The sequence below is a fragment of the Phyllopteryx taeniolatus genome, chromosome 17, assembly GCF_024500385.1.
Source record: "Phyllopteryx taeniolatus isolate TA_2022b chromosome 17, UOR_Ptae_1.2, whole genome shotgun sequence".
NCBI classification, from domain to species: domain Eukaryota; kingdom Metazoa; phylum Chordata; class Actinopteri; order Syngnathiformes; family Syngnathidae; genus Phyllopteryx; species Phyllopteryx taeniolatus.
The window spans coordinates 22,101,794-22,112,375 of record NC_084518.1 but is presented as its reverse complement, the minus strand read 5'-3'; the positions used below and the strand labels follow the sequence as shown (position 1 = coordinate 22,112,375).

Genomic DNA, 10,582 nt, shown 5'->3' with positions numbered 1-10,582 from the left:
AGTCATTTTCAAACCTCTGATAACATTCTTCCTTTTAAAGGCAAGAGTGGGAAATCTTACTGCTAATTTTGCGGCGTTCTTTTCGGAAACCTCGCCGAATGATTTCAACATTTGGGATTACGGCCGCGTCGTTCACCACCACAGAACATCGAGTACTGAAATAAAAACACATCCCTTCTATTTGATTTGACAAAACGGCCACTGCAGTGAACATGCACAAATTTATTCATTGGCAAAAAATCACAGCCGGACAAAGAAGCATCAGTAATAAGCAACAGTTGCGCTACTTGCACGCGGCCTTCAGAGCTTATCTGACTGGATTCCGCACTTTCAAATGTAACAGTTTGAGCGATGAACGCTTCATAGGAAGGCGTCACACCATTCTTTAAGGCAGCCGAAGCAGTCGCCTTGTTGTTTCGAATTTGCGCCACAAGTGTCCTTAAGCCATTCCCGGAAAAGCTCCTCGTCTTTCTTGAGGACCAGAAACTGTCCAAAGACGACGTACGCCTGGTGGACGCAGAACACAAATGAGAGAAAAACAGCATTTTACCATTCCCGACAGCTGAACATTGCAAACTACATGGCATAAATACTTTGACGTTTATGCCCTATGTACTGCAGCGCTAGCATAGGTCGATGGTTGTGCCAGACCTGTCGTAAAACTGAGGACCCTTGTATTAGTCGAAATGCACGCAAGCGTATGATCATGAAACGGAACCTTGTGAAAACCTTTCTCTTCCAGTCTTTTGCCAAGGACCTCTCCGACGCCGGCCAGCGCAAATACTGGCTTTTCTCCCATTGGCTCGCACACAAAGTCTCGATGTTTCCGGGTTGTCGAAGACATGGCCGCTTGGGCGAAGGTCACAGATCAAAAGAAACCTGCGAGCCAAAGGCCACGAGTATGTCTTAGAAAACGGATGCCGCAAAGGTCAATTACACTCACACAAATTAGTCCAGGTTCTTGTTGCTTTATGAAACTTTACATGAGCAATTGCCCACGCAATCAAGACAGCGCGGGTTCAAGTCCTGACAGCGCCCCAATATGCATGCAACCCACTGTGTCAAAAGAGTTGGCAGTTATTTGACATGGCATTTAAGTGACAAGAGATTCCTTCCAATGTCCTCGCGACCAAATGGACTCAAACGCAACAGGGTATATATATATATATATATATATAATACGCCATCTGTCCAAGTGTTCGATGACAAATGACAAATGTTAAGTCAATGAATAACAAGGTAGTTCAAATGAAAACCTACACTAATATTGCGGACGGCAATGCAGAACGCGCCTCATCTCATCGGTCAAGGGACTGCCGCTCATCTCTTAAAATTGCAACCTCACTCCTCGACGCGTTTTCGCCGCCATGCTATCGAGGATCTTCACAAGGAACGCGGATCTTTCCTTTTAGCTCGCCAGCATCGCCAGCGTGCGATGAACAGAAACGTTTTTGCAAAGCTGAAAGTGAAGAACATTTACCTTTGCTTTGTCATGGACATTCTTTGGAGATTGTGGACATGCGTTCCTTTGCTTTGTGTCCTGAAGCGAGCGAGCGAGCTTCAAAACCCACTAGTTTTTTCTTCAGATCTCTGCTGCCCACGTCTTTGTGACATCACCTTCAAAGAGGGTTCGCTAATATTGCTTTGTGACATGGGGACGATTACTTAAGAGTACGTGTCATTGACATTGACATTGCCCCACCCAAATCCCGCCATACGGCACAGGACCTTCGGAACAAATGGCGAGAGACCACAAAGCGAGCAATCAGCTAAAGCGACCGAACAAACTTTGACCAACGTAGTTGCACTTTCAAACAAAGCAAACCTTTGAACCAGTCTCCTAATATGTGCGCCTCGAACATGCAAATTTGCACGTTGCTTTCTCAGAAGGTCGTCTTGTGGAACCATTTTTAGGTTTGCCATATTTGGAAGACAGCCTTTCTTCCGAAAACACCAGCACTCGCTCGCTCTACGACACATTACACTCAACGCCGACTTTGGGCGGCAGCTGTACAATGTCGGATTGCCCCTTGATAGAAAGGTTTCGAGTCAACGGTTCCAGCGGCTGACAATCTCAGTAACGCCGCCGTCGAAGGACAACGTCTTGAGAGAAGCGCTGCCCAGTTGACCTGGTGACCAACGGCCCCTGCTTTGAAGGCGTCTCTGGATGCACCATTGATTGGCGCCCGCATGTTTGGACAGGTCTGTGCAGAATGCAGTTGATGAGCCTGACTTGGGCCCTGAACTACAATAGATTTTCGACAAAACCGGTTCTTTCGTTTACTCGACGCGTGACACAAACACGACGGCCGCACCAATACATTCACAAATAAACAAGAGCACACCGTAGAAGCATTTTGGATCTTTGTTTGGTACATTACTACAAGTTTTAACTGTGGCTGATCTTTTTGACGACGCTGTTCAGAAGAGGACTATAATTGGGTCATGATAAGATTTAGATTGTATCAGACGTGTGCTACTTTTGAATAGGTGGTTTAGGGCACATCCCAAAAAAAACAAAAAAACAAAAACGCCACCAAACATTCAAACCATGGCCAATTCTTTTTTTCATTGTTTTGATAAAAACCTTTGTGCACATAATTACAAGGCAATCGGACAAGTACAGAAGCGTATGGGACAAGGGCCAATTACATAACAGACTAATGAAAAAAATCTAATCAATAAATCAGTACAAAACAAAAGAGCAGGGATGATGAGGGGTGCTGAATTTGGGGGGAGGGGGAAAAAAAGCTCAGGGTCGTCTTCTCGTGTTTTCATCCGCTCTGGAGGGACATCCAGTTCTCGGTCAATTTAGTGCCCCATTTTTTGCCAGATTGGGATTCCTCTGACGCTGTGGAAGATCACCGCAGTCCATCCAGTAGCTTGTGCTACTACAGAAAGGTCAGGAAAAGGCTACTCGGACACCAACGTTCTATTTGAGGTACATTAATTGGTGGCAGATGTGTGCCAACTTCCATTTAACAAGTTCGAACAGGATTTGTTCATTCTGAACAAAGCCACATTGCCAATTATGAGGGTGTGCACGCTTGTGCAACCATCTAATTCTATTCTTCCTTCCCCCTGAAAATATTATTTTACAATTAAGTAGTAGACATTTCTAAATCAGATTAATGGTGATTTATCTTGGTCTCTTTTGGTATCACAAAACCTGGAATTTGAGCAAAAGGTGTGTAGACTTTATATACACTGGAGGAATCAGCCTGCACACACCCCCCCCACCTGATGGATTATTATAGATTATCAACACTGAAATAAAACCTGCGATGAAAGAAGCATTTCTTCATTTGCGATTTTATTTGATAAAGAGCCACTGCAGTGAACACGTCCAAATTCATTCATTTCCTCAATTCCGAAGAGCAAAACTAATGTTTTCAGAGCCAGACAAGCATCAAGCAGCGGTTATACGCTCACACAGCTCACCTGACTGGATTAATTACAGATAACACATATGAAGGCATCTTATGTTTAAAGTTAACAAAGAAACTTCAGCTTCACTTAACATCAAATGATTACTTCAATGTGACATTTGAACAAAAAGCCTTTTTTTTGTGAGAGCTTTTTAGTAGATATTATTATGGTTGGAGCAACTGCAGTCTATATTTTTTGTTTGAGAGAAAAATTGCCAGCGTTTTCATTTGTAGACTTGTTCAAAACAAAGTTGGAAGGTCAAACTTTAAAACTGCATTTGTGTTAACCAATTACAATGTTACACGCACACACAGCTGAGACGAATGTCAGTTTACCATTTTTTTTTTTTTTTCGTTTAATGTAGTTTTCAACTGTGCCTAACAGGCAACCCATCAACTCTCTTCAAAATTGGCTGTGGACCAATAAATAGCACAAACAGTGATATGATGTGCTGATGAGCTTCACGTAGCTTTATAAACCTTTCGATACGTTGGAAAATCAAATAATCAAGAAAGGGTGAATGAATAGTGAGCAGCTTTGTTCAAACCGAGGAAATCAGTCTATAAATAATTTGGCAAACTTGCAAACACAGATGTGGGATTGTCAAATAAAGGCTGCAATCAATTTTGCTGAAGATCTTTTTGGCTTCCAAACAGCCTTCTTGAATTTGAATCATGTCCAGTCAACAATCGGGGAGGAGGGGCCTTGAGCTTGTGTTGTGTACATTCAATAGCAGCAGTAAAGCTTGAACTCTTGGAAAACAACTTTACCAACAACTTTCAAATTTATTTAGATGGTCTTTAAGAACAATTAAAATGTGAAACAGACCGTGAACGTCAGTGAAAAAGCAACTGTATGATTAAAACTTGACTTCAATAAACCTCATAGGTGTGTTGCAGTGTTTGTTCATATATATATATATATATAAATATATATATATGTCTATGTATATGGTGGATTTAAATCTAGTGAAGAGCCGATGAACAGTTTCAACTACCAGAAAATGTAAAAAACGGACAGATGAATCCTTTATAGGAAGGCGTCACACCATTCTTTAAGGCAGCTGAAGCAGTCACATTGTTGTTTCGAATTTGCACCACAAGTGTCCTTAAGCCATTCCCGGAAAAGCTCCTCGTCTTTCTTGAGGACCAGAAACTGTCCAAGGACGACGTACGCCTGGGGAACGCACAACAAGGTGAAAACAGTATTTTCAATGATTTGCTACCTCTGGGTTATAAAAACAGGGATGCACATAACAATTTTGGTCTTGTTCCCTGCTTGGAGCGCTTCTTTTTTTTTTATTTTTAAATAAATTTAATGAAAGTGAATATGTTACCTTATCAAAACCCTTCTCCTCCAGTCTTTTGCCGAGGACCTCACCGATGCCCCCAAGAGCAAACACGGGTTTTTCTCCCATTGGCTCGGTCACAAAGTCTCGATGTTTCTGAGATGTCGACGACATGGCTGCTTTGTTGAAGGTCAAAGATCAGGTCACAGATAAAACAAGCCTGTAAGCCAAAGACAACAAATCTAGATTTCCTGTGATTAAGAATCCGGTCGTCGCTTGGTTGATTTTTTTTATTTTTTATTATTTTTATTTTTTTACTCGTGTTGCGAGCAAGCTTCAGATATGCTGCAGTTACAGTGAAGTGAGGGGTGGGGGGGGGGGGGGGGGGGGGGGGGGGGGTTGGGGGGGAGGTCGCCACAGTCACCAATAAACTTTCAGCTTTTTACTGAATGGGACAACAATTACAATAACGTGTGTGAAAAAAATCTAATCATTTATTTATACTCGCTTTTCCAATGTGTTACGTTATATATTTTACAACACAGTGCTATTTAGCATTCTTAAAACATTGATGTGTTTTGCGGGCTGTAACAGACAAATGGCATTTCAGATCATTTCCATTGGGAAATTTGATTTGCTATAAAAGTAAATTAAAAAGATTTGTTTTTTTTCCCCCCTTCTGGCTCTTTTCAGTGATTTCGTCTACTTAAGTGTTAGTATAATAATGACATTTGCATAGTTACATTTGACTAAGTGTCAATTAGTTTGCAAACAACTGAAATCAAAACAATGACCATAATATGTAGCATTACGGTTTTAGGTATGTGAATATTGAATGGATTATATGTCCTAAATTAGCAGTAAACTGAAACATCAACCCCCTGAACGCACACAGAATTAACACCAGCGTTGATATTTTCGTAACTACAACAATAACGATAAACCGTTTACGCTCAAGAAACAATGGCGTAGTCATGTTGAATTGCGCGCGCAATCGGTTCCAAAGCTAACATGAAACTCACACTGGCTAAAGTCCACAATATGATCGAGCTGCTGATGAGAAAACAATAACTGTTAGCATAGTTACACAATGTGTGTGTGTGAGATCCATGTTCAGCTCGCTGTGTAGAAAGCACAGTTTGATCGAAACACCAACTATTAGGGCGCCACAATACTAATGGCTAAATGAGCTTGCGCGTTCCCATGTTAGCTTTAAGCGAAGCTAAATGTGCGTGTTTGAATCTTACCGGTGATGCCAAACGGCGAGTGGCGCTCCCTGCGAGCAAAGCTTTTGTTGGCTGACGAGATCTTACCTTCTGGTTCTGCTGTCGCGTCCTGGAGTAATATTAGCTGAATTGAGCCTGCAACGCGCTTCTTCTACTTCCTGCTCGTCTTCTTCGGTGTCTTTTTCTTCTTTGGTGGTTACTGGCAATTGGCGCCATATCGCCACGAACTGGACTGGAGGGTCGTGTTAGAACATGTAATCAAAGTGTCTGCACAGGAGCGTCATGAGGACAATTACGCAGTATCACTTAATTGGTCCCAAAATTATTCATTTACTACTAATAATGTATGGTTGTTCATCGAGCTATGCACTTTTCAATTCCTGCTACTTCATCAGCTTTGTGCTCAACAAGACAGGCCATGAGTAAGAAAAGTACCATGCGGTCGAGAGTAAAGCTAATTATTTGAGTACACTATAGACATTATACTTGTGACATTGTTTGTTGAGTGGTGCGCAATGACAGTTTTCTCAAATGTAAAGCGTGTGCCTTGCGGGGCTCAAAGTTTGGGAAACACTGCTTACGGTACTTACTGTACAGTGTAACTAATTTATGCTTAAAAAAAATCATTGTGGGAGTTTTTGGATCAATTCCCTACACAGACATTTTGAAGCAACATTGTATACTGCTCTATTTAACTTCAAAAAATTGCCACATATAAACAGATGCAATGCAGACAGTCCATGCAAATGAGGTGACTATATTCGTCTTCACAGTGTGCTCTATATTTTGGAATCAGGCATTCACTCATATCAATTTAACACACACTAAAATATCTAAGAACAATACTGAAGTTACTGCTTGAGAAACTCACGTTATTCATGCTCAAGAACAGAAGACAGCATATTAGATTGTTTATTGTCTTTCCTGTCATATTTGTGCGGATTAATGACCTTGCATCTCCATTTTCTAACGAGCACTCATGCAAAATGTGTGGTGCTCTTTGGGACGAGGAAGAAACATTGTAACAGATCTGGACCAGTCAGCGCAACGTTTACAGTTTGCTAGACAAGTTGTAAACAAGTCTAAAGTTCGGACATGATACTGGGTGCCAGGCTGCAGGTCAGCCCGGTGCCGTCGGGCTCCACGTTGATCTTCTTCACGACTCCATCCTCCACCAGCATAGCATATCTGCAACACACGTGAGACAAATATCAAGTCAAATACGGCATTTGAGTACAATTTATCTCACTGCACTGGCAAAAGCGCAACAACGAGTACCTTACCTCTTTGATCTCTTGTTTCCAAGCGCCTGCACAATCTGATCACTGTCAAGTACCAAGTCCACAGCCTGCGAAGCAGAGAGAAACGCATGCAAACACGGTTCCAAGAAGTCGTCGTCAACAGCACGTCTTCATTGTTCGGTTTACCTTTGTAAACGCTCCAGTTGGATCAGCCAGCATTCGAACCTGTGGGAGAAAATACATCGCCTGTCTTGTCTATCAATAATCATAGCACAGTGAAAAATAAAGACTCTGGACACACAATAGCAGCGAGAGAGGAAAACGACGCGTCTTCTGAAGCGTACCTTGCCATCGGCTCCATGCTCCTTTCCCCAGGCAGCCATCACAAAAGCATCATTCACAGACACGCAGGCCACCTCCTGTATGCCTTTACTCTTCAAGTCCGCTGCCTGCTGCACAAACCCTGGGAGGTGAGTCTGAAAGCCAAAACAGAAAAGAGCCAAGTCTGTTGGCACACATTACGAATACCACGATGCGACACGACAACAAATGTAGTTTGCGCTTGCCTTGGAGCAACCAGGGGTGAAAGCTCCAGGCACAGCAAAGAGGACGCCTTTCTTCCCCTTAAAGAGTTGATCCATTGCCACCTTAGTTTCTGGCTTGCCCTCTTGGACTTCCACCGCAGGAAGAGACTCGCCCACCTGAGAGGGGAAATAATACCAAGTCAATTTGCCCACTACGGAGAATTGGACGTCACGCGTGTAACTAAATTAATGACGTACTTGTGTTACTTTATCATATTCCGTTAACCGTATTCCCTAATCGAATCTAATAGAAAAGTAGTCCTACTTTTAGGCCTTTGGCGCCATCTTGTGGCATCTAAGTGCCGAGGCGCTATGTTGGCGTGACGCATCTTAACTGCGAGACAAGCAGGGGAGGAGCTCAATTTAGCCAAGGAGGCAGAAGGCGAAGGCTTAGAAAAACCTATGATCAAGTAGTTGTTGCAGTTACACGTGCGCTTTAGGCCAATTTTCTTTTTGAATCCTATAAATCAGTGAGATATTTATCTTTCAAGGGTAATGTAAGAGGAGTTAGAAATCATATTCAAGTGTTTTAGGATCAGTAGTTTGTTGTATTCGGCTCTAAACATTACAATCGAAATTCTAATATTTGTTCCATGAAATTGTATTCATTTATTCATTTTGTAGTGTTTCTCTTGCCTGCCCTGGTTCCAGTAAGTGTATGGTTATTGGATAGATATATATATATTTTTTTTTTTTTTTTTTTGTCCAATCAGATTTCAGCCTCTCTGTGTTACCATGTCAGTCTAATCTGCCCAGGCCCTTCAGAATAACTAATACTGACAAATATAAGTTAATAATTAGCATCGCTGGTGACAGGATGCATTGTATTTAAAAGTTTGATGTCTTTGGCAGGTTATTCGATAAATATTGAAGCGCCCCAGATGATGTCCGTGGCACTGATGTGTGCGGTTAAATTGCATTTTTGTGTCGTATTGAGGCTTTCTATAGCAGGGGTATAAAGAGAAGGATTAAGTCAGGTTAATCCCCCCCCCCCCCCCCCCCCCCCAAAAAAGGTCCACATTCAAATGTACCACTGTTGAAGGCTACGGTGGGGTCGCTCTAGTTGTATGTTAAAGGATTACTGCCTAAGTACAGCTCAGTTGTATTTAACTTAACTCATTTCAATACATTTGCATTTAATCTTTAAGAAGTGTTCACGTTTTCCCAACATTCGACAACATTGAGGTAGAATATTCGACTTTGCAATGCACTTACAATATATAGCAACATTGAAGTAGTTAAGCGGGCGGCACGGTGAACAACTGGTTAGAGCGTCTGCCGCATAGTTCTGAAAATGGAAGGATGGATATTTAAGCGGTGTTGATGTTCAAACTGTGCATAAATGGTTTAGTGAAATGCAATATTTAGTACTTTTATTTATTTATTTTTTAATCCTTGGTCCTGCTACACTTCTGTAAATGTTGCTCGAGATGCCCGCTTACGTCTTTTTTTTTGTAAAACGTTTGAGAACCACAGCAGTATTTGCAGTTCTACTTGAGCGTCGCTAGAGGGCGACAAACCAAACAGAAGGAGCTCCGTGGTCGAAATGGCCGAAAGACTTTCATGAACCATCAAGTCTGAAATTGACGGATTAGTGGCGCATTTTTTTTATTTGAGAAAATAGAAGGGGAAACAAACTGTACAAAACGCTTGACCAGCCCCGACATAGACGTAGATAGTATGTATTTATATTTGAATAAGCGTGATGTCAAAACACACACATGCGTCGATTAGGTATGATGTAACGAAAAAGTGACATTATTAAAACTAGTACTATTAACATTACTACTGTTTATTGTGCTCAATGTGACGCCCAACAACGCAATGTTTAATAAATATACGTATTGTGTAATTTAGCGGAGGCATTTCATAAGACAATGTATGCAAACTACTGGCAAATAGGCCGCATTAAAGAAACGTTGACGTCACGTTTTTACATTTTAGGCCGTCGCCGGGAGCAGGTGACTAGATGACCTGTAGGTTCCAAACTCCGTGAGGATAGTAAACAAATGTATTGCTAGTTAAATGCTGTCATGGCGACATCACGGACGTTAGCATGAGAAGCTACCAAAAGAAGAATAAGGATCATGTTGAGAGTAGTGCGTGTATTTAATGTACATTTGCGAGTACAGCAAGATGTTGTTCATGTAAACGCGGTCTTACCTTAATCGGCATTTTGAGCAAACAAGAAGAGTGGATCAACCTCACGCAATGTTCGACACGGGTGCGTTTAAGGACGGTGGGAGCGGCGGAAAGCATGTTACGCTAGCTCGCGCTTCATAAAGCTTATGTGACGAAGAGGCGTGTCGAGACGATGATTTCTGTCGAGGAGGCAAACACGCCTCCGAGCTGCCTTCAGGTACCACTAGTGGCGACTGCAACCTCACCTTGACTTCCGTGCCTTGGCCAGGCCTCTACTAAATCTTGATGAACTGCGCCATCTGCTAGCTGGAAGCCATGCGTGTGATGAGTTGCCAAAAAAAAAAAAACGTTTGATAGCATTTGAACGCAGCACGCTGAAGTAAGAGCCCCAAGGTGCCTTTGTTTTGTTATGTTGGAGCAAAATATTTGAAATTTGCAACATGGACAAGAATTCTCTTATTTCCACATAATTAACCCTTACGTAGTGTTCGGCTCAAGTTTGACCCCCCTTTTTTTTTTTTTTTTTAAACTTTTGACAGTAATAGAAAATATCCCCTAAATGTCATTCTTCCCCCTGAAACTTGACTTTTCCTTAAGTGACCCAAAATACAGAAAATATGCAAGTACATGTGCTACAAAGTTTGGGTACCCTCGGCTCTGCTGTGTCAAATT

General features: G+C 42.0%; 3 protein-coding genes across 4 annotated transcripts; all 3 read right to left on the bottom strand.

Annotated features, from left to right (window-relative positions):
* Nucleotides 1-207: 207 nt before the first annotated feature.
* On the bottom strand, nucleotides 208-2,515 carry LOC133466896 (barrier-to-autointegration factor-like). Its single transcript, XM_061751052.1, has 3 exons — nucleotides 1,481-2,515; nucleotides 719-879; nucleotides 208-507 (listed from the first exon to the last, which is right to left on the bottom strand). Exons 2-3 carry the CDS (start codon nucleotides 842-844, stop codon nucleotides 361-363), a joined length of 273 nt encoding a protein of 90 aa, XP_061607036.1. The 5' UTR covers nucleotides 845-879; nucleotides 1,481-2,515; the 3' UTR covers nucleotides 208-360.
* A 779-nt stretch (nucleotides 2,516-3,294) lies between these two features.
* On the bottom strand, nucleotides 3,295-6,170 carry LOC133466894 (barrier-to-autointegration factor). 2 transcript variants are annotated; one of them, XM_061751051.1, is made up of 3 exons: nucleotides 6,031-6,170; nucleotides 4,766-4,937; nucleotides 3,295-4,605 (listed from the first exon to the last, which is right to left on the bottom strand). In XM_061751051.1, exons 2-3 carry the CDS (start codon nucleotides 4,889-4,891, stop codon nucleotides 4,459-4,461), a joined length of 273 nt encoding a protein of 90 aa, XP_061607035.1. In that variant the 5' UTR covers nucleotides 4,892-4,937; nucleotides 6,031-6,170; the 3' UTR covers nucleotides 3,295-4,458. The 2 variants fall into 2 exon arrangements, with proteins under 2 accessions (XP_061607035.1, XP_061607034.1); XM_061751050.1 differs by having other exon boundaries at nucleotides 5,965-6,111.
* Nucleotides 6,171-6,841: 671 nt separating this feature from the next.
* Nucleotides 6,842-10,090, bottom strand: prdx5 (peroxiredoxin 5). Its single transcript, XM_061751049.1, has 6 exons — nucleotides 9,932-10,090; nucleotides 7,751-7,885; nucleotides 7,529-7,660; nucleotides 7,371-7,409; nucleotides 7,227-7,291; nucleotides 6,842-7,131 (listed from the first exon to the last, which is right to left on the bottom strand). Exons 1-6 carry the CDS (start codon nucleotides 10,025-10,027, stop codon nucleotides 7,026-7,028), a joined length of 573 nt encoding a protein of 190 aa, XP_061607033.1. The 5' UTR covers nucleotides 10,028-10,090; the 3' UTR covers nucleotides 6,842-7,025.
* Between the last annotated feature and the right edge of the window lie 492 nt (nucleotides 10,091-10,582).